The following is a 22,804-nucleotide window of genomic DNA, read 5'->3' as shown; positions in this document are numbered from 1 at the left end:
TTAAATAATGTGTGTGCATCAGGAAGGTGGCTTGAAAGGGTCCTGGGGTGAGGAAGACACCCAAGCCTGAGAATCTACTATATTCTTCAAAAGAATAACCCATCGTCTGCCTCTGCTGAAGCTAATACACGTGTGAGCTCGATCATCTAGTTTCCTGCAGGCTGAGGAGCCACACCCCTGTATGTGCCTCAAGCAAACTTCACCCCCACCCCCCAACGACACTGAGGCCACTGCTGGTCCTGGACGTGGCATAAATGCCAGGCCTGGAATCCCATAGCAGGGATTTCATGTTGATTTCAACTCACTCTTTCAATAGGAGCAGTCTCATAAAAGAGACATTTCGGTAAAGGAAAGGGTGATGGTGGAGGGGAAAGGGTGAGGGTAAGGGATACCTTCTCCATGTCCCAGGGGACTGCAAAACTCAGCACACCCTGTGGATGGAGCCACAGTCCTCCCAGGGCAGCAAGGACCACCATACAACTAATCAGGTAGCTAACGGCTTGAAACCAGGGTCGACGGGGCGGGGCGGGGGTGGTCCAAGGTCACTCCTTGATTTTGCTTCAGCTTCAGGATAAGTTCTACCTCAGTTTCAGCTAGCCCTTATGATGGGGCCAAAAGGGGGCAGCCGCTCTCCCCAAGTCCAAGCTGGGCCTCTAAACAGGGAGTGGAGTTTCAGCTCCAGACCTCGATGAGGTCCCCGGATTCCATGCCCAGGTCAGCCGGCAGCTCCTTGCCTGAAAGCTTTGTCCCATCAAAAAAGAAGGAGAGCTTGTGGCCCGAGAGTCCCATGGCCTCCTCGTAGCGGGACATGAGGGTCTTGAGAGGAGAATCCTGGATGGAGAGGAAAAACTGGATGTAAGAATTTGAAAAGAGGGGCTGAGGAGAACTTGTAGGGACAGACAGAGGACTTGCGACAGGGAGGACAAGGGGACAAGTCAAGTCAGAGCCCACGGAGGGAAAGGCAACTGGCCGAAGAGGCCAGCAGCAAGCTGGTTCCTCTCTAGGGAGCTGGGCCACAGAGCCCAGGACTGGGATGTTGGCTGTGGGTCAGGCAGGTTCTCCAAAGCCGGTCTCCTCACCTACGATGGAGGCATGAATCACAAGGAGGAAGCCAGCCGGGCTCTGGCTTCTGACCCAAGCTGGGGGCCAGGTGCTCCCACTGAAATGGATGTATAACCCTAGCCAAGTGCTATGGGTTGATTGTGTCCCCCAAAAAAGATACCTTGTGGTCTTAACCCCTGGTAAATGTGCATGTGACCTCATTTGGAAGATGTTGTCAAGATAAGATGAGGTCATACTCGAGACTGGTGTGCGTATAAGAGAAAACAGACACACAGAGAGACACACAGGGAGAACGTCATGTGAGGAAAGAGGCAGAGACTGGAGTGATGCAGCTGTGAGCCAAGGACTGCCAGCCACCACCAGAAGCTAGGAGGAAGCAAGGAAGGATTCTACCTAGAGTCTCTGAGGGAGCATGACCCTGCTGACAACTTTTCTTTTTTTATAGTTGATTTACAATATTTTATTAGTTATAGGTTTACAACATCATGTTTCAATATTTTTATAGATTATACTCTATTTAAAGTTATTATAAAATAATGGCTATATTCCCCTCTTCTGTCCAATATATCTTTTTTTTAACATCTTTATTGGAGTATAATTGCTTTACAATGGTGTGTTAGTTTCTGCTTTATAACAAAGTGAATCAGCTATACATAAACATATATCCCCATATCTCCTCCTTCTCGCGTCTCCCTCCCACTCTCCCTATCCCACCCCTCTAGGTGGACACAAAGCACCGAGCTGATCTCCCCGTGCTATGCAGCTGCTTCCCACTAGCTATCTATTTTATATTTGGTAGTGTATATATGTCATTGCCACTCTCTCACTTCGTCCCACCTGCTGACAACTTGATTTCGTATGTGTAGCCTCCAGAACTGTGAAAGAATACATTTCTATTGTTTTAAGCCACCCAGTTTGTTGTATTTTGTTATAGCAGCTCTCAGAAACTAATACGGCCAAGTTACTCCACCTCTATAGAGGTTGGCTTCCGTATTTGTTAGATGAGGGTAACAACAGTGCTTTCCCATATAAGATTGTTGTGAAACTCAATAATATCCTGAATGTGAAGTAAATATCCTTAGCACAGGGACTGTCACTTCTTTTGTAATTATGATGGGTTTTATTGGTTACTGTCCAAGGGTGATTTTGACTTCAACCAGGAGTTAGGAGACCAGAGCCAGGCTCCCAGCAGAAGTGGGAGGGAAATTGAACACTGGGCTTTTTCCACTATCTAGGATGGGTGGGGACCCAAGACCACAGAGGGCAGTGACTCCATCCTCCACCCACTGACACAAGAGACCACAGAGCACGGGGCAAGGGGCACAGAGAGCCAACTCCCCCACTCACTCGAGGCAGCGAGACTTCCAGCAGCTGGTGCTTCTCCTTCCCCTGCACCCGCAGCTGGAGCAGGTGGGACTTCTCCGCAACATCCGGAGAACTTGCTAGCACCACGCAGTCTGTGGGGGGCAGGATCGGGAAGCCAGGCCTAAGCGGGGGTTGGAAGCAGGGTCCCCTCTGGGCCTCTTCCCATATCCCCTCCCTGTGGCAAAAGCCTCCTCAAGCCCCCCTGCCTTCCTCTCACCAATGATGTCAGCCACTCCAAGCTTTAGGGTCCTGGGGGTGGCGGTAGGGGACAGCTCTGTCTCTCCGAAGAGCAAGAGGATCCTGCTTGGGGACACCCCAAGACGGCCGGCCATGTGGTCCACCACACTCTGGAGGGGCTCCGACTGGGAGGGGGACAAGAAGTGAAGGAGGCCTTCCTGCCTTGATGTGCTTCCCCCCACCCACCCCCAGTTTCTGGCCTTAACTACTTGCTGAATTCCTCATCTGTGAGTTCCACCATATTTACCTGGCAAGGCATAAAATAAAATCATGTTAATAAGGGGTTCAGGCAAGTGACACAAAGACATGAAGGAGCCATGAGTTAGGAGAGAAAAGGGAGTGGTGGGGATTGCGGCCAACCAGAACTGGATACGCCCCATCTAAACAGGCCAGCTGTTCCGCAGTTCCAGCAGATTGGTACCATGTAGGAATATGGGCCAGGTACTGTATCTTCCTATTTAAGAGAAACCAGAAATCTGGACCCTGGTACAAAATCACCCATTGCAAAGGTTGGCGATGAACTCATATGTTCATGTGAGTCATACATGGGACTTCCCTGGGGGTCCAGTGGTTAAGACTCCACTCTTCCACCTCAAGGGGTGCGGGATCGATCCCTGGTTGGGGAAGTTCTGCATGCCGTGAAGTGCAGCCAAAAAAATAAATAAATAAAAGCACCGTACAGCACAAAAGAAGAAGAAGCATGGGACTTCCCTAAAAGCACCGTACAGCACAAAAGAAGAAGAAGCATGGGACTTCCCACTTAGTCCAGTGGCTAAGATTCTGCGTTCCCAATGCAGGGGGTTCGATCCCTGGTCAGGGAACTAAGATCTCGCATGCCACACAGCAAGGGCAAAAAAAAAAAAGAAGAAGAAGAAGAAGCACAGTTGATAAGGCCATGGGCTGCCAGTTCACAAGCCCTGGCTTAGTTGCTTGCCTGATGCATGGTTACTGCTCGATAAATGGTCACTTCTGTTATCATTCTTGTTTTGGAATTGGAGTCATCCCTACAAAAAGAGTAGCCTTCATCAGGAAGCTAGCGGGGATCGGAATGACCAAGTGACATCTGGGTGTCCAAGGCAGTCAGAGCAAGCACAAGAGGGAAGCACAGGGTCCGAGGGAAGGAAAGAGGGGGGGATGCACCCTGGGGAGGGGCTACCAAGCAAAGCTGCTTAGGATGTTTTAGTGGAGCCTTGAAAACGGGTGGGAAGTTTGCCAGAAAGAGAGGGGAGAGGGAGGAAAAAAATCTCCCAAGGGGAAGAGTGAGCACAAAGGCGCACAGGGCTGAACAAGCGCTGGGCAGCTCCAGACAGCAGGATGGGCAAAGGAAGCCACGGTCCCTTCTGCCCAGACAGCACAGTCCCTCCACAGACAGTTCCTGGGACCCTTCTCCCAGGCTCTTCAGGCACTTACCATTCTGATGGGCAATCTGACCAGGTCAGTCCGGCACTGGATTTTGAGCGGCAAGAGCCGAGGGTTCTCTGGGAGAGTGGGCCCCTCCAGTAGGACCACCTCATCCTCTTGGCTCAGGTGGTCCTGGCCCTGGGGCTGCTTGGGACTCAGGCAGGAACGGAGATCTTGGAGGCGCTTGTTCACCTCTCTGGGGTGCAGAAAGAACTGTGGGTCAGTCAGGGTGGGCCCCCTCCACCCTGCCCCTCTCCACCCCAGCCCAGAGTCCCCTGCCCTTGGTACCTTAACTTCTGGAGTGCCCGAGTATGCTTCCTGCTGTTGGTCCGTGGCAGACGTGGAGGCAAAGGTGAGGTGTCCTGAACCCTGTAGAGATAAAAGAGGGACAGGATGGAGAAAGAGGTGAGACCCCAGCCCCACACCTCTCCTCATGGGACCCCTGGGGACCAGAGGGGTACCTGGAGAATCAAGAGAGAGCATCTTCTGGTGACATCCATCTTATGGGAAGACAGGGGGAGGTAAGGACAGGGAAAACCTGAGTCATAATTTTTATATTTATATGACCCAAATATGAGGGAGGAGAATGCCTAACTTTTAAGATAAGTTACTTCCCAGGTAAATGTCTGATAACATCCAAATGACACCAAGCACTTACTATCGGCCAAGGGTTAACTCTTAATTTACCCCAAAATTCTGACCCAGGTACCACTATTATCCCCATTTTACAGAAGAGAAAATTGAAGCACAGAGAGGCTGGCTAAGAGACAGCTGCCGGATTTGAACCACAGGGCAGTCTGCAGAGCCACACGCTTCACCCCTGCATCACTACTTTCTTAGACACAAAGCTGAAATCTCCGCTTCCTGGCGGGTCCTGAGGGCCCACTGTCATCCTCTGATGGGGCTCACCTCTTCTTTCCCCCAAGAAGAGCTTCATTCCTCACCTGAGCCTCAAGACTCCTTCCGTCCTTCTCCTTACCCTTTGAGGAGCCAGCCAAGGGTTCTGCCTGCCTCAGCCTAGCCCCCCCAACTCCCTTTCTGCTCCAGCGGCCCCAGGGCCCTCGCCTCACTCACAGTAACATCTCTTTCTTCTCTTCTCCATCCTTACTCCTCAGCTTCTTCTTCCAGGGAGAATTGGGACGTGGGGAATCCTCAGCGTGGAGACTGCTGGAATCTGCCACGTCCACCTCTGGGGACAGAGCAGGAGGAAGTGGAAAGGGTTAGCCAAGAGAGGTCAGCGGTAGGCCAAGGAGAGACAAGTCAGGGGCTTCAGAAGGTTCTGAGAAAGGAGGAGACTAAGGGAGCCCCAGACACACACAATCACTGGGGAAGGGCTCAAGGGGTGTGAGTCAAAAGGGAAAAGCCTACCTCAGAGAGAAGAATGAACTGGAGCCTGACAGATTAGAGCAAGAGAGTGTCAGAACTTCATGCTAAGGCATGAGACAGTGGTGAGTGTGGACAGTCGGAAAGTGGCTCACCCCAACTGAAGCATGCTCTTCTCACTTTTGATCACGTGCACCCCACAAATGAAGAACACTGAGCACACAACCCGGAAAATAGGTATTTACTTAATACACATATACTACTTACTATACAGGGACATACTAGTATATATGTTATGAAACATACACTAAAACAAATGTCAAAGGATGGTTTTTTTTTCTAATATTTCTCTTATTTTCTTCCCATACTCAGTTTGGTGGGCACAGAGAGACTGTGACTCTGGGGTGGAGGAGGGGGTGTGGGGCAGGGAGGGAATGAGGTAAAGAGGTAAGTATAGGCCTTCTGAGCCTACATTTCTCAAATTTCATCCGTATGTCATTGCCATATTTTGCCATATCTCTGTATTATTTAATATCTTTCTTTCTTTCTTAAGTTTATTTATTTTTAGCTGCGTTGGGTCTTCGTTGCTGCGTGTGGGCTTTCTCTAGTTGCGGCGAGCGGGGGTACTCTTCGTTGCGTGTGCGGGCTTCTCATCGTGGTGGCTTCTCTTGCTGCGGAGCTCAGGCTCTAGGCGCGCAGGCTTCAGTAGCTGTGGCATGTGGGCTCAGCAGTTGTGGCTCACAGCCTCTAGAGTGCAGGCTCAGTAGCTGCGGCGCACGGCGCACATGTTGCTCCGCGGCATGTGGGATCTTCCCAGGCCAGGGCTCGAACCCGTGTCCCCTGCATTGGCAGGCGGATTCTTAACCACTGTGCCACCAGAGAAGTCCTAATATCTTTCTTTAAATCACTCATTTTAACTTGAATATCTTATAAAAGGAAATCAGGTATAATATTCTAAACTACAGAAGCTTTTTGCCATTTGCTTACCACACGATCATCATTAACCATAAGATAGTTACTGTGAATACAAAACAATGATAATGAATCCTAGATCAGTGGTTCTCAGAGGCAATTTTGCCTCCTGGGGGACATGTGGCAATGTCTGTAGACAATTTTGGTTGTCACAATGAGGGGAGGAAGGGGCTGGGGTGTGATACTGGGATCTGGTGGGTAGAGGTCAGGATGTTGCTAAACATCCCACAGGGCACAGGACAGCCCCAAACAAAGAATGATCCAGTCCAAATGTCAGTAGCACCGAGGTTGTGAAATCCTGTCCTAGTAGCTGCCAGAGGCCTGAGATTCTGCGTTTCTGACAAACTCCTGGAAGATACCCAACATTCCTGGGTCCACATTTTGAGTGGCAAGGACAGAGGTGCCTTTGTACTTCTCTGTTCCAGGTACCATATATGCAAACCATATATGTAGCCCAAGAGGGGGCTTTCTATATATTCTCTTTAATTAAGTCTCACCAGAATCCTTTGACATAGGTCCATTTTTTATCCCCATTTTGCTGATGAGGAAATTGAAGCATTGAGAGATTAACTCACCCAAGGTCACACAGCTACTAAGGGGTAGAACTTGCATTCAAACCAGGCCCGCTGGTTCCCAAATCAGCTCTTAATCACCCTGCCATACTCCCTCATGGTGCAAAAGTCTTAGTCCAAGGTCTGCATTTGCCGACTGGATCGCTTCCCTATTAGACTTGATTCCTACTCACTGCCCTTGAGTGGTTTGCAAAAATCACATCACTGAGGGAGAATAAAGGCTGGGCAGCCCTGAAAAGATTCAAATAACACCCTGCTGGCTCCAGAGTGTTCCCAAGACACTTGTCGAAGATGTAACAAGATGTTACAGGTTCTTAACACTTCCCCCTCCCCTGTTCCCAGGATTACAGAATCAGAATCTCTGGGGCTGGCACCTGGAAATCTGTATATTAGCTCACTCTTATGCCTATTAGAGTTGGCGGAAGGGTGTTTTGACAGCATTTTCTGTGCCTTCTGGTTAACAATCCAGCTCCTTTCAGGACTGGAGCTTTTTCTGGCTAGGATGCAGGAGTCGCCTCTCCCATGTCCTTCCCCTGAGCCTCAGGAAACAACTAACTGCAGGGATGTAAACTCCAGAAAGTCTCCTCAAAGAGGCCAGCGCTGGGCACCTCTCCCTAGAAGCCCTCCCTTACCTTCCTCAGTCTCTGGGGGGCAGAATTTCAGGAGGGACGTGTGGTCTGGGATGAGGTGGAGGCTGCTTTTCACCTGCAAAGAAAAAGTAGATCAGTCCCAAATCCTCCCTCCACTTAAAGAGAAAACTGGGGTCGATTCTTCCCTCACACCCAGGCCTCCTCCTCCAGCTCCCAAGTCCTCCCTAAGGATGTAGACATTACAGCCCTCCCACAGGGACTCAGGAGCTCAGCTTCCCCAGGATCCAAAATTGTAGTACCCTACCGTACGGTATCACTTATATGTGGAATCTAAAATATGACACAAACGAACATATCTACAAAGCAGAAACAGACTCACAGACATAGAGAACACACTTGTGGTTGCCAAGGGGAAGGGGGGAGGGGGGAGGGATGGACTGGGAGTTTGGGGTTAGTAGATGCAAACCATTACATATAGAATGGATGGACAACAAGGTCCTACTGGATAGCACAGGGAACTATATTCAATGTCCTGGGATAAGCCATAATGGAAAAGAATATAAAAGAGAATGTGTAGGGCTTCCCTGGTGGCGCAGTGGTTGAGAGTCCGCCTGCCAATGTAGGGGACACGGGTTCATGCCTCAGTCCGGGAAGATCCCACATGCCGCGGAGCGGCTGGGCCCGTGAGCCATGGCCGCTGAGCCTGCGCGTCCGGAGCCTGTGCTCCGCAACAGGAGAGGCCGCGGCAGCGAGAGGCCCGCGTAGAGGGAAAAGAAAAAAAAAAAGAAGAATGTGTATACATACATGTATAACTGAATCACTTTGCCATACAGCAGAAATTAACACAACATTGTAAATCAACTACACTTCAATTTAAAAAAATGAGTACTCTGACTCCGACACCCCTTTCCCTAATGCACTGTAAGGATGCAAGCTTAGCTCCCCTTTTTTACGAAGCTGCTAGCCATCTGCTATCTTAGAATCCTTGGGAATCTCAGCCCCCTAGCTCACCCTACCACGTGGGGACTCCAGGCTCCTGGAGCCCCCAGTTCTCTCTGAACTTCCATGGACCCCAGTCCCCATCTTCCTGGATCTTTAGCAATGGGCCCCAACCTTAAAACCCAATATGCCCCAAATCCCAGCCCTAGGAGCCTCAACTCTTCTCTGAACGGATCCCAAACCCTTAGGCTCTCTATACCCCCGACACTCCAGCTCCTGGGAATCCCAAACTCCCAGCACACTCCAAACCCCTTCACCTCCCCAATTTACGGAAACCCCAGGAACCCTGCCCCCAAGGCTCCTAGCCCCTGCTTCCGTTTAGTCTCCCAAGACCAATCCTAGAACCCTACCCTCAACATTTCTAAACCCAGCCCTTCCGCGCTAGCCCTCTCGGGGACCCGCGTGCACCTTCTCGGAGTACACTGGAACCGCCGGTGCCTCCTCGGGATCCAGCAGCAACCGCCGCCGCCGCCTGACCAAGACCCGAGGGGTTTCAGCCGGCCGTGCGTCCGCCCCTTCGCTGTCACTGTCGCTGTCGTCCCGGGGCGCGGCCGGCACGGGGGGTTCCGGGAGCGGGACCTCGGCCGGGTCCGCAGCGCCCCGCGCCGTTGCGACCTCCAAGACATCCTCATCGCTGTCGCTGACCAAGTCCACAAGTACCGAGTCCAGGGTGCGCCGGGCTGGCGATCGTTGAGCGCCAGGACGCCGGCCACGGCCGCCCCGGGATCCCCGAGCCCCTCGGCCGACACCGCCGCCGGTGGGCCGCCGGCCCTTTTTCCTCACCGGCTCCGCCATGGCACACACCCGGCTGCCACAGTCGCCCGCCTCTAGCCAACTCGCCTGGCCCCCTCCAGCGGCTTCCGCCCTTCATTGGGTGAACTGCCTGCTAATCAGCACCTCTCCCCGCCCACACACCCCGGATCCACCTCTCCGCCTTTTCACTGGTCGCTGCACCCGCCCATCACACATTCACCACTGAAACCAAGGCGCCAAAGATTCCAATCAGCCTCGGCGCAATCGGCGTAGGTTTCGACTCGTCCCGGCTCACCCATTGGCCTGACCATCCTTCTACAAGCCCCGCCCACTGAAGAGAGTCTTTTTCCTGGTTGGTGGAGGAGCGGGGCATCCTGGGAATTGTAGTCTGCAAGCCCTCAGGCTAGAGTGGAAGGAGTCCGGCTGGGAATTGCTTTTAGAAACCGCAGACCTCACGGGTATCCCGTTTATTCTTTCCCCCAACCGCTTGGTGGGCTGAGTAATTCCCCTCGACGCCGACCCCTCGCACACGACCCCTCCTCACGTACAGAATCCGCACAATACGACCCTGAACCAACACTTCAATACCGCGCAACTCTCCGCATAACCTTCGACAGCATACATACCTTCCCTCACACTGGAGGTCCCGACAGACACTTTTCACGGGCAAAGTCAACCCAACATACACTCTTGCAACACCCTCCCACAACGTACACCTAAGCACAGCCCGCCTCACAAACACCTGGAAGGACAAATACAAGTGAAAAGTAAGAGGCTTAATTCTCCCTGTTGAAAATAAGGGACGTGACTTCTCCCCCTTCTCCCTTTTCTTTCAGAATTTCTTTCTTGGAACTTTTCAAAATGTATGTAAATCTTTGTAATGGCTAACTAAGCCTCTTGCCAGTCTCATAATTCAGAACTCCAGGACCTGGGAGACATTTTCTTTTTAATTTAAGTTTAGTTGATTTACAATGTTGTGTTTCTGGTGTACAGCAAAGTGCTTCAGTTTTCTATATATTTTCTTTCTCAGATTCTTTTCCATTATAGTTTATTACAAGATATTGAATATAGTTCCCTGTGCTATGCAATAGGACCTTGTTGTTTATCTATTTTATATTTAGTAGTTTGTATCTGCTAATCCCAAACTCCTAATTTATTCCACCCCCCACCCCACTCCCTTTCCCCTTTGGTAACCATAAGTTTGTTTTCTATGTCTGTGAGTCTGTTCCTCTTTTGTAAATAAGTTCTGGAGCCATCTTTTTGAAATGCAAGCATCAGGGGAAATAGCTCCCAATCTCCCCATCTCCCAGCTCCAGCGGGAGAATAACAGCGTAACTTCATGGAGGCTCTGCTGCAACATACAAAACCACCTCCCATCAAAAATACCGTAAAGCAACTACACTCCAATAAAAATTTTTTAAAAAAAGAAAAGAAACGAAACTAGATAAATCAGACTCTAGGAAAAAAAAAAAAAGATGTCATAAGTTTGTCTTGCCCTTGGATAAAAGCCAATCACCATGATAAAGTTAGGATGATCTACGTGTGCCTAAAGGTAATGTCAAGTCTTCTTACTTGAGGCCTAGTCATTGTTTATCTTGAAAACAAGATATGGATTTTGAAAACTTATCTTGAAAACAGGATAATGGGTGGTACCTGCTTAGCTATATAAAATGGTGAGATTTCTTTCTGCTTTTGCAATCCATCTCTCAGGGGATTGCCTGTAACGTGCCTGGCATTCTGTTTAATGCTTATTCAATAATAAAACTGTTTTCTCAAACGTATGGACACCAAGGGGGGAAAGTGGCCGTGGAGGGTGGTGGTGGGGTGGGGTGGCGGTGGGATGCAGTGGGAGATTGGGATTGACACATATACATTAATATGTATAAAATAGATAACTAATAAGAACGTGCTGTATAAAAAATAAATTAAATAAAATTCAAATATTCAAAAAATAATAATAAAACTGTTTTCTGTCTCTACTACCTCTGTGTAGAGGTTTTCTGGGTGGGAAGAAGGTTTTGTTTTTTCATTTTATTTCCCCAACACACCCACCAACGACATTGCATACCTCAGAGGCTACATATCCTCCACACATCTACTGTATCCACAACTCCTGTACAACATGCACCCCAACGCAGCACAGATGTAACCGATCAGGACCCTATGGGGCCTTCCTGGGACAGGCCCTCCCCCCATATCTTCTGCTTTAGCTCCTCTCTGAAGTATTGATACCTAGATAACAATATTTGATACACACTTCCTAAGTTGTTTTACAGATGTGAAAACCCCCCACCAGGACTTGGGGCAGTGGTTAAGAATCTGCCTGCCAATGCAGGGGACACGGGTTCGAGCCCTGGTCTGGGAAGATCCCACATGCCGTGGAGCAACTAAGCCCGTGCGCCACAACTACTGAGCCCACGCGCCTAGAGCCCTGCTCCGCAACAGGAGAAGCCACAGCAATGAGAAGCCCACGCACCTCAACAAAGAGTAGCCCCTGCTCAGCCCCCGCTCGCTGCAACTAAAGAAAGCCCGTGTGCAGCAACGAAGACCCAACGCAGCCATAAATAAATAAATAAAATTTTAAAACTATGTTTTGCCCAAACCATCTGGGGAGCTCCAGGCTTTTTAGGGCAGGAGCCACCTGTCTCCTCGCAGAGCCCTGAATAAACCTTTCTCTGCTCCAAACCTCGATGTTTTGGTTTGTTTGGCCTCACTGTGCATTGGGCACACGAACTTGCGCGCTAACACAGACACACCCCTCCTACACTTCACACCTCCCATATTGCCTCCAACTGCATGACCCCCGTTGGCCTTAGAAATAAAAGTCAGTTATTCTACCAGCAAGAATGGGTTTATTCAGGAATAGCAGAGGAATTGCAATTTGGGACAAGGAAGCTTTAGCGAAAGCCATAGGCGAGTCCAACAAAGAAGGTTATTTTATAGAGAAAAGGGAGGACATTGGGAGGGGTCGTTTTGAAGGAAAGTCCATTGGAGAAACGTGAAAGTTCAGGGTGATGATGGTTTCTCATTGCCTGAGTTGCTCGGGTAGTGGATTTCTTCTAGGAGATTTAATGTACATCTTTTCCTGTTGGGACCTGTAATTGATGATTCTTTCCTGTCCATGATTCTTCTGTTGGGGTCTTTAACTGACAGTCCTTCCTGTAATTGATGACAAGTGGTACAGCATGAAAGCCCCCCCTTCAGACTCCATTTTAGTGAGGTTTCCTTTTATTAATTTTCACTCCCCTGACACCTCACACTATACACGCCACACTATACTTCACACATAACATCCACACAGCATACACCCAATACCACCTGTCTCTCACACACTTAGCGTTCACATAACTTGTACTTCACACATCCATCCAGTAAAGCATCTTTTTTTTTTTTTTACAAATTAATTAATTTATTTATCTATTTTTGGCTGTGTTGGGTCTTCATTGCTGCGCGCGGGCTTTCTCTAGTTGCGACGAGTGGAGGCTACTCTTCGTTGCAGTGCGCGGGCTTCTTCTTGCGGTGGCTTCTCTTGTTGCGGAGCACGGGCTCTAGGCGTCGGGCTTCAGTAGTTGTGGCTCATGGGCTCTAGAGCGCAGGCTCAGTAGTTGCAGTGCACAGGCTTAGTTGCTCTGTGGCATGTAGAATCTTCCCGGACCAGGGCTCAAAGCCGTGCTCCCTACATTGGCAGGCAGATTCTTAACCACTGCGCCACCAGGGAAGTCCCAGTACAGCATCTTTTTTTTTTTTTTGGCTGCGTTGGGTCTTTGTTGCTGCACGCGGGATTTCTGTAGTTGCGGCGAGCGGGGGCTACTCTTCGTTGCAGTGCGCGGGCTTCTCATTGTGGTGGCTTCTCTTGTTGTGGAGCACGGGCTCTAGGCACTCGGGCTTCAGTAGTTGTGGCACGCAGGCTCAGTAGTTGTGGCACACAGGCTTAGTTGCTCGCGGCATGTGGGATCTTCCCAGACCAGGGCTCAAACCCGTGTCCCCTGCATTGGCAGGCGGATTCTTCACCACTGCGCTGCCAGGGAAATTCCCCCAGTACAGCATCTTGATGACCACCCACATCCCATCCCATCCCCCTCCTCTGCTACACTGATATCCCCTAAACACACACCCCAACTCAGCCCACACTTCATGTGCTCCAAGTAGACTCAGCCAAGGTCAAGACTGAAAGCACACAACCCCAGCAGGTGAGGCTGTTCCCCAAGGAACAAAGACTCTGGACCTGGCAGAGTGGACTCCAAGGACCTCCTAGCCCTGGGAACTCTTCATCCACTCTTTATAGTAAGGCTGGAAGCATAGAGGTTACACCAAAAGCCCTTCTGCAGCCTCGGTCCCTACCTGGGAGGCCCCTGCAAACTAGGGGTGACCCTGAGGGCCTGAAACCTCTCTCAAGCCTCCTTCTCCCTAAATCTTGTTCAGGAACTATAAGTGATCCAGTCCCTGCCAAAGAAGCAGGTCATGGGGTGGGAATTTGTGAAGCTTTGGAGTGTGGCTTTCTTCTGAGCAGGTCCCTGCACTGGAGGAGTTCCTAATCCAAATATTCTGTGTGCCCTCTGGCTCCTGGGGCACAGTAGGCCCTTAATAAATGCCAAATAATAATAATAGCTAATGTTCGAGTGCCTACTATGCTACTGTCATGTGCTTTACATCTCATTTAAGATTCACTAAGGTAGCTATCATTATTATCCCTATTCTACAGACCAGGAAACTGCAGCACAGAGAGTTTGAGTCACACAGCCAGAAAGGGTTGGAGCTGGGATTCAAACTCAGGTAGTCTAATTCCAGAGCACTGGGCTGGAGTTAGCACACCTCTGTTCCTCATCTTCTCCCAAGACTTCGCTGGGTAGCAGAGCTCACAGGAGTAGCTCCAGCCTCTGGCCCCTGAATCTCAGGACTTGGCACAGTCCTTCATTCACTCCTCCTTCCCCACTCATTTCCTGAGCTCCTGATCTCTGCCATCCCCTGGCTGGGTACCAGGGGCACAGAGAAGACCCAGACATGGATTCACCCTTGAGAAGGTAGGATGTTTTCACCAGGAGTGTCATGTTCAAATGATTCAGGCACAGGCAGGAGACCTACATGAATGAAGCAGACTGGGTGAAAGGCAATAGGGAATGGTGGGGACTTTGGCAATATGGAAAGCTTACATTAGCTGAAGGGTAAGGTCAGGTCAGGGTGTGAATCCTGAGCTAGATCTGGGATATTTATTATTATTTTTTTTTATTTTGTTTCTGCCACATGGACTGTGTCCAAGATGGAAGGCCAAGGAAATGCTGAAGGTTCATTTCCCATCCCCTGCATTCCAAACATACACTATGCAAATATAACAAGAGGCATCGCTTTCCTTCTTTTCTTTTTCTTAATAGATACCTGAGCTCAAAAGCAGGACAGAATCTCCCTGGTTCTAGAAATAACGAAGGAAATCAAAGCTACAACATTGAGAGGGCAGCGCATGGGAATGCTGGGATCCCTAGGATTGGAGTTTTAATGTCCCCATGGGGCCAGAGGTTAAGGCTGAGGCCCCAGGAAGAGCAGAGATGGAATCCAGAAATCTGGCTGCTGAAACTAAGCCCCATGTGCAAAGCTGGGAGCTGAGAAAGGACTGTCTCTCCTGGGCACAGAAGACAGAGGGGAAAACAGTCCATCCACAGGCCTTGGGATGCAGTTTGGAAAAAGTCACGGCAGGAAATCAGAATCCCCAGAGTCACCAGAGTATGGGCTTGGAGTCAGACCAAACCCCTAGGGCAAAAGCCTGCTCTAAATAAAATGGTCAGAAACCTGTGTAGCCTGTAAGACTGTGGCAGAAGCCAAAGCAAGCTGGCCCCAGAAGATGTGAGTGAGGCAAAGGACTCCCACAGGAGAAACACAAAGAAGTCAAAGAACTCTTCCATGGTGATACACCATGGGAGGCTTCACCCATTGTACAGATGATGATAATCGCCTCCTCCCTAATGCTACTTTATAACTGGGAACACTGAGGGTCATTGAGCTTGAGTAAGTTGCCTAAAGTCAGCTAGCAACTGAAGTATTTAATTTCTCTGTGCCGCAGTCTTCTCAGCTCTAAGGTGATAATAATTTTAGCGTACCTTCCTCATAGAATTGTCATGAAGATAAAATGGTCTGCTACTTGTAAAGCATTTATTAGAACAATGCCTGGCACATCATAATGGTGTTAATACAGTTAAAGTAAGTCTGAAAAGTTCAGAGATAAAGAAGGAATAGAGTCTCAAAAACAAACACAGGACATTATGAAGAAAGAACAGGTACATTAAGAAAAGGAATTCTAGGGCTTCCCTGGTGGCGCAGTGGTTGAGAATCCGCCTGCCGATTCAGGGGACACGGGTTCATGTCCCGGTCCAGGAGGATCCCACGTGCCGCGGAGTGGCTGGGCCCGTGAGCCATGGCCGCTGGGCCTGCGCGTCCGGAGCCTGTGCTCCACAACGGGAGAGGCCACAACAGTGAGAGGCCCGCGTACCGCAAAAAAAAAAAAAAAAAAAAGGAATTCTAGAAATAAAAATATAGGTACTGAAAAAGTCTAGACCATCTTACAGAGAGCGTTGAAACTTCTGGAGCAGGAGAGGGACTAGGTTTCAGATGCCAGTCCTGGGTTTCAGAAGAGCACTGGAGCTGGGGAGACCAGGCAGAAGACACCAAGACTATCAATGACTGAGTCCACCTTAGCCTGAGACAGGCAGGAATTTGGGAGTGGTAGAGCTTGCTACATAATGGTTTCAGGGCCTGGAGACTTTTAGCTCTGAAGTCTTTGTGTTTGTGGTTTATATCATAGGCAGTTTACCAGGCAGTAGGCACCATGGCTAGAACAGCAGCCAGATTTCTGGATTCAGCTCTGTGAAGTGCTACTTGCATGACTTGGCCTCTCTAACCCTCAGTTTTCCATCTACACAACTGCACCTAGGAAGAGAGAGTGTCAAGAATGATACAGGGTCTGGAATTAGATGGCCAGAGTTCAAGTCCTGACCCCAACATTTAATAACTAGGTAAGTCTTGGGCATGTAATTTAGGGTCTCTGCCTCAGTCTCCTCATCTATGAAACAGGGTTGTTTGTGACGATAAAATGAGCTAATATATATAAACATACACACACTTAAAATATACATAAAATACTTTGATACAATCCTGGCACATAACAGATGATTAATGCCTTCATTGATGTTAGAGCATAGTAGATGCTCAATAAATGGCAGTGATGACTGCCAATTCCTGGATTGCTTCGTCTTCACTGGGCGCCACAAATACAACTGCTGAATGAACAATGACTGAATGACTGGCTGGCGGGAATGGCAGGCAAGTGAGAGAGATGAGTGCAGGTCAATCCCCAGGTGGGAAAAGGCCCTGTGGTTCCGGAGATGCAGTTCTCCCTCCTCCGCTGGATTCAAGAGGGGATGGGAATACACGCATCCTCACCTTCCCTTCCCCTCCCACACAAGGGCACTATGTCACAGGATTGGAAGAGCTCACTGAGTTTATTTGGGGAGTGCAAAGGGGGCCGAAGTTTCGCTTGTGTACACTGTGTGTGTACACAGATACACGCGTCCTGAGTAACACTGCTCCAGAGGCTGGCGCCATCTGCTGGGGTCCCCAGATTTCAGAGTCAGGTGTGAATCTCAGGGGCCTGAGGAGGCCCATGCTATGCAGAAGAAATGGTAATGGGGAGCAGTCCAGGAGCCAGCACCCCATTTCCATCCCTATTCATCTCCCTCCTTCTTTCCCATCCTTGGAGGGCAGTTCCCAGCTCACCTGAAGGGAATCACCTAGTTGCTCCAGGTGCCCATGTGGCCCCCTCCTCCCCATGCTGGTTCTGGTCCATCGGGATTATCCATATTCTCATAAGAGTCTGCATCTGGTCAGGACCAGGAAGAAGTAAGATATAAGTGGAGCTGAAAGTCAGCTGGGAGGGAGGAAGCCTCAGAGGACAATGGGAGACAGCAGGAGAAGCACCCACCTTCTTCATGACTGGGACCAGGCTGGGCTTGAACAAAGCGGAGCTGGGGGACTGCATACAGGATCCCTCTCATATCCTCATAGGACTGGGACCCTGCTTGGCCAGGGGATGGAGAGTTGGAAGCCTGGGAGCCATGCCGGGGGCTTGGGGAAGGGAAGTGCAGCCTAAGATACTGAGGGAGTCTTAGGGGCAGAGGAAAGTGGAAGGCTTGAACAATATTGTACTAGGAAGGAGTGACAGGGTTAGCATCAGGTTCTGGGCCCTTGTTTGTTGTAGGGTTTGATCACGTGTGGTTAGATTATGGTCGTAGTCAGAGAAAAAGTGAAGAACGGAATTGGAAGGAGTCAAAGTCAGAGTTGTGAGGAGGTTGTAGAGAGAGCTCGGGTCAAAGGTGAGGCCTGCATTGTGGCTGAGGTGAGCTGGAGGTCAAAGTCCAGGCTGGAACTGGATTGGGGTTGGGGCTGATGTTGATGATGAGGGATGGGGTGAATACTGGGCGTCAGTGTTGGGCATTGGGGTCAGTGTTGAGGTTAGAGTTAGGAGCCAAATCTAAGGTCAGGATTGGGCTTGGGTTTGGGGTCAGAACCAAGGTCAAGGTCGGGCCTGACATTAGAGCCGAGGCCACATCAACCCAATCTGGACAAAGACAGGCAGGTCCCAAGCACTTCTCACCAAGGGAGGTTGCCTCCCTGCTGGGGTCCCAGGCTGACCCGTGGGGGCTCAGGAAGTCTGGAGAAGGAAGAGGGAAGTCACTCCCGGCCTTCGCGTCACACACACCACCACCGCCACCACCCATCCACCCCGCAGGAACGTGACCATCCTCACACACACCTGTTGTCCTGGCAACTGGCTGGGCCAGTTCTTCATCCTCATTCTCATAAGATTCAGCTGCTGCCAAAAAAAGAGAACTCCAGGGACCACTCCGGCCCTGTAGGGGATCCACAGCCCTGTGGGTTCTCCCAAGTTTATGAGGCCCCACGAGTACCCCAGATTACCGTTGGAGAAGGAGTCTTCATCCTCAGGACCTACGACCCCTTCCTCAGGGTTCTCATAGCCGCTGCCATCTGGTGGAGAAGGAGGGGGATCCAGGGAGGGCCCACAGCCCACCCCAGCTGAGAAGGTGAGGATGAGGGAGGGCAGTCTTACCCTGGGAGAGCTGGTCCTGCCCAAGGTTGGAGTCGTTCTCGTAGAACTCGGAGCCCTCCTCACTGTCGGGCTCCTCATAGGCCTCCCCTTCCTCTTCTTCTGGGCCTGGGGTTTGGGGATGGGGATGGGAACCGGGTCACGGGCCCCCTCCTCCAGGCCCCAGTCCACTATTCCTGCCACAGACCGCTCCAACACCTCCCATGTGAGTAACCATCCCCCTCAATCACCAGTCCCTGGTGGGCTCCGGGACTCCGAGGCTCTGGCCTCCTGGGCGTCGCTGCGCGGATTTCCGTAGGGCGGCACGGTGGTTCCCAGGCCCGCAGCCCACCGCAGGGCGCGTCCTGGCGGGTGAGAGGAGATGGGGGCGGTCAGGGCTACGGGCAGAGGATGCTTCAGGGCCTGCCGGAGGACTCCGGGTCTAGGTACCCAGCCTTGAGCCAGCAGGGCGGGATCTAAATCTAGAGGCGTGGCCTGAAGTCTCGGGCGAGGTTCTGGGGTCAGAACCGGACTTCAGGTGCCAAGTCTGGGGGGGCGGGGATACGAGTTCTGGGGGCGGGCCTTGGTCCTGGGGGCGGGGCTCAAGTCTGGGCGGGACTCCGCACCATGGGGCGGGCTCTTTTCTGAAGGCGGAGCTCCGAGCTCGGGAAGGCTAGGAGCTCAGGGGTCTAGAAGGATGAGGAAAGTGGGTGGGGCTCTAGCTCTGGGTCAGGGACCTGGCGGTGCCTCCTACCCGTGCCTGAGTGGGGAGTGGAGAGGGAGAGCATGTTCCCGTACTGGTTCTGGGCCCCGTTTCCCGGGGGAGGCGTCACTTTGAAGAACCTGGCGGAGGAAGGGGAATTGCACTGTGAGGCCAGGCCTGGAGGGGACTGGAGGGGACACTCAAGATTCAGGCTAGACCCTCAGAGGTTAAAATGTGGTCACTTGTTACGAGCACCTCCGTTCTGCCACAGCCTACAGAGGGGTCTGCGCTCACTCGAAGGAGGACTTCACAGAGGAGGTAGCTTTGGTGCTGGGCTTTGAAGGTTGGGCAGTATTTCAACCATAGAGATGGAGAAAAAACACCCTGAGCAGAGGAAACAGCAAGTGCAAAGCATAAGGTGAAAGTGCAGGAGTGGGACTGGCATCATTACCTTCTAGTGGGATCTGTCATTCGCTTTCTTTTCCTCCTCAGGATCAGGGCTGGGGGAGTTAAAGGGAATGATCAGAGGAGGGACTCAAGGGTGCAGATATGCGGGATGCTGGAGAAGTCACTTGGAGGAGATGGGATTTCAGATTCCAAAGAGCTCGGGTAGTTTGGGGGCGGGGGTAGAAAAGGAGTGGGGGCAGGATTCTGAGGTCTGTGGGGAAGGTGTGGGAGGAGAAACAGATGGTTGTCGGACTGGCCAGTGTGGCCTCTCCTGAGGAGGGAGGGGTAAGTTTGGGAAGACCAGCTGGGGGACATGACTCACCTCTTCGAAGATGAAGAAAGCCCACCAGGGAAGCCAGGCAGAAGATCAGATAAACTAAAGTCACAACAGGGACTATCCAGCCACCAGTCTCCAGTAGCCAATGCCATACTGCTAGGGGGAAGGAGCTATGAGATGAAGACCCCGGGCTGGCATCTTGCTGTCCAGCCTCAATACCTCAAAGGGCCATAAGTCTGGGGGGCCGGGGCAAGACACAGATCCTCAACGTCCCAAGCTACAGGGAGGGCTCTCCTCCCTCCCTCTGAGGACCCGGAGCCTGGCACAGGGCCTGGAGTGGCATCTGTTAAGCAAACCATGAACAAACTATGACTATAGTCAGACACAATGTGAGGATTAAGGGGAGCATAATTATCAGCTTCCTGCTGCAGTTAAGGACAGCCATGGTCAACGTAAAGGGCAAAGTCAAGTTCACAAGGTTAGAGGTGAGATGCGGCAACGTGCTGCTGAGGTCGAGTTTGGAGGAAAAGTTCAGGATGAGTTTGAGAACTGTGGCTGCAGTAGCACGGTAGGATTGAAAGAAGGGAGACAGAATGGGCAGAACGTTACGGCCAGTTTGGTGGACAGGTGAGGAAAAGGAAGGATGCCTAGGTTGCTGGCTGGGGCACATGGGCAGGTGGTAGTGTCCTTCACTTCTAGGGCCACCTAGAAGACTGTGCTTGAGGAAGATATCGAGTTTGATTTTGTACACGTTGAGCCTGCAATGTCCATGGACATCAAATGGCAATGCCACGAGTTGGCTGGGTGTGGGGTGTATGGAGCTGAGTCACCAAGGCATGGTGGCCTAAGGAGCCATGGGAGTAAAGGAGGTCCAACAAGAAGAGTGTGTAATCAAGGGTGAGAAAGTGTAGACAGGGATAAGAAGAGGGCTCAAGGCTCCAACAGTGAGGAATGAGGGAGGAAGGACGCCTCTCCCAAAGTTGATGGGAAGAAACAACCAGTAGTAAAAGACCCAGAAAAGTAGTGTCTTGGAAGCAAGGGAGGAAGAAGTTGGGCTCAGTGTTCAGTGTAGAGGTTGGGGCTCGGGCTGAGGCTGCTACTAGCCCTCAGGTTGGGGAACCAAGGTTGCCGGGCTTCCGGTTCTTCCCAGTAGCCCCACTCAGATGCCCCACGATTGGGAGAAACTCTACCTGACTGGGCAGTGACCTTCAGCTGCATCTGGGTGGTCACGTTGCCATGGTTACAGTGATAGATGCCAGCATCTTGAGCTGTGGTCTCGGGCAGCAACAGAACAGCCTTTCCCCCGAGGGTGCCCATGACCCACATCTCTCTGAGTTGGGCATCCTCACTCAGGTTTAGGCTCAGCAATTTGATCCTAGGCTTCTTGGGATGCACACGGATCCAGGAGATGGGGCCTCTGGCCAGTGAGGTACGGGATGCCCCACAGGACAGCGAGAGTGTGGAGCCAGGGGCCACCGTGAGGTCTGGGGCAAGGAGAGCCAAGGCTAGGGAAGTGTAGTCCTTGGGGTCTCCTCCCCTGCACACCATCCAGTTCCCATCCCCCCACTTCCTGGCATCTCCCCAGCACCTTACCATGGTTGTTGCTCTGGTTCAAAGTGCCGTTAGGTGGGGCACAGGCAGAGTCTGTGTGTAAGGTCTCAGGGCCGTTCTTGGCCCACACATAGAGCTGGGACCTTGTGGGGTGACCAGAAGAGGGCCTGGGGCCCCCTGAGGGCCTGTTCCCCAGGCCACAGCTTGGGTCATTTAGGTCTGAAGCATTCCACCGGAACAGTTCTCCTGGGAAGATACCCAGAACCAGATACAGAGACATCTAGGAGAGGCAGAGAGATGCAGAGACCCAGAAAGGCAGAGGCAAAGACCCAGAGAGAGACAGAGAAACGGCGACTCAGAGAAAAGAGTGAAAGACAAATACAGAGCAGCGCAGTGCTGACGTCACGAAGCCACAGCAGTTTTTAGAAGCCACCTAAAACTGGCTCCCAGCTTGTCCCTCGGACCCTCCAGCCCCTCCCTCCAGATCCATTTCAGCTGCTGGACCTCCTCCATCTACGGTGGGCCTCCCTCTTCTCATCCAGCCCTCCCTGCCCCAGCCCGGACCTCACCGCTGCCCTTCACGCTGACCGTCCAGCCAGGCTGCCAGCCTTGCTCAGAAAAGGGGCCTCGCTGGCACAGGTAGAAGCCCCCCATCTGGTCGGAGACATTGAAGATGAGCAGCAAGGTTCCCTGGGGCTCCTTCAGGGTGCCCAGGGGCCCCACATGGATGCCCAGGCCTGGTAACCCTAGGCTCAGCTCTAAGAAGGGTGTTGATTGGGAGCCCCGAAACCAGGCCAGTTCCTCAGGGGGACCATCTGAGAGACCTTCAAGGCATGGCAGCACGGCATTGCCTCCCTCTGTGGAGAGAGAGGAGGATGGGGGTGGGGAGTGAGGAGTCCCTAGCCCCCTTCACTCCTCGCACTGGGTTATAAAGCCAACGACCCCACCAGCTGGGAGTGGAAGAGTCCTCAGAGTCCTTGCAGTCGTCCCCTGAATTTTACAAGTAACAAAATGGAGGCTCAGAGAGGGTAAGTGACTTGGCCAAGGGCACCCAACCGGAACCCAGGTTTCCAGCCCTTCCATCCACCTCTGCCCTCCGGACATACCTTTAGCCTCCAGTAGGTGTGTTTCCTGGGGCCTGACTCCCATGGGGGTAAGGAACAGGTGGAGGAAGAAGAGGAGGAGAGGAGGTGGCATGGTGGCCAGACTCCCCGGGGCACCCAGCTTCGCCGCGCGGGGGATGCTGGGGCAGGCGGGGACCTGGTGGGCACTGAACCATGGGCGTCTGTGGGGGAGGACGGGCAGTCCCCCCGGAGAGGAAGGGGTGGTCATGCCTCAGGCCCTTTCTCCATGCACCCCTCCAGAGCCACAAAACTTGCCTCCTCCCTGCTACCGTGTTTTATTTTCATCACAGCGCTTACCACCATGTGAGATGATCTTATTTGCGTGTCTCCTTTCTTGATG

The 22,804-nt window shown here is 51.7% G+C and overlaps 2 protein-coding genes across 3 annotated transcripts; both read right to left on the bottom strand.

Moving 5' to 3' along the window:
- Positions 1–482: 482 nt before the first annotated feature.
- Positions 483–9,434, bottom strand: NFATC2IP (nuclear factor of activated T cells 2 interacting protein). The gene is made up of 8 exons (XM_065892602.1): positions 8,930–9,434; positions 7,565–7,637; positions 5,140–5,254; positions 4,354–4,434; positions 4,075–4,261; positions 2,645–2,789; positions 2,410–2,519; positions 483–831 (listed from the first exon to the last, which is right to left on the bottom strand). Exons 1-8 carry the CDS (start codon positions 9,314–9,316, stop codon positions 673–675), a joined length of 1,257 nt encoding a protein of 418 aa, XP_065748674.1. The 5' UTR covers positions 9,317–9,434; the 3' UTR covers positions 483–672.
- Positions 9,435–17,031: 7,597 nt separating this feature from the next.
- CD19 (CD19 molecule) lies at positions 17,032–22,568 on the bottom strand. 2 transcript variants are annotated; one of them, XM_065892252.1, is made up of 14 exons: positions 22,447–22,554; positions 21,910–22,197; positions 21,383–21,586; positions 20,980–21,273; positions 19,835–19,942; positions 19,517–19,565; positions 19,117–19,205; positions 18,614–18,727; positions 18,387–18,491; positions 18,236–18,304; positions 18,072–18,128; positions 17,913–17,969; positions 17,241–17,333; positions 17,032–17,138 (listed from the first exon to the last, which is right to left on the bottom strand). In XM_065892252.1, exons 1-14 carry the CDS (start codon positions 22,535–22,537, stop codon positions 17,050–17,052), a joined length of 1,707 nt encoding a protein of 568 aa, XP_065748324.1. In that variant the 5' UTR covers positions 22,538–22,554; the 3' UTR covers positions 17,032–17,049. The 2 variants fall into 2 exon arrangements, with proteins under 2 accessions (XP_065748324.1, XP_065748323.1); XM_065892251.1 differs by having other exon boundaries at positions 17,036–17,138; positions 18,072–18,131; positions 22,447–22,568.
- Positions 22,569–22,804: the final 236 nt, after the last annotated feature.

Source organism: Phocoena phocoena, chromosome 15 (assembly GCF_963924675.1).
Source record: "Phocoena phocoena chromosome 15, mPhoPho1.1, whole genome shotgun sequence".
Classification (NCBI taxonomy): Eukaryota; Metazoa; Chordata; class Mammalia; order Artiodactyla; family Phocoenidae; genus Phocoena; species Phocoena phocoena.
Note: the sequence above shows the minus strand (reverse complement) of the source record. Positions and strands in the feature narration are given on the sequence as shown.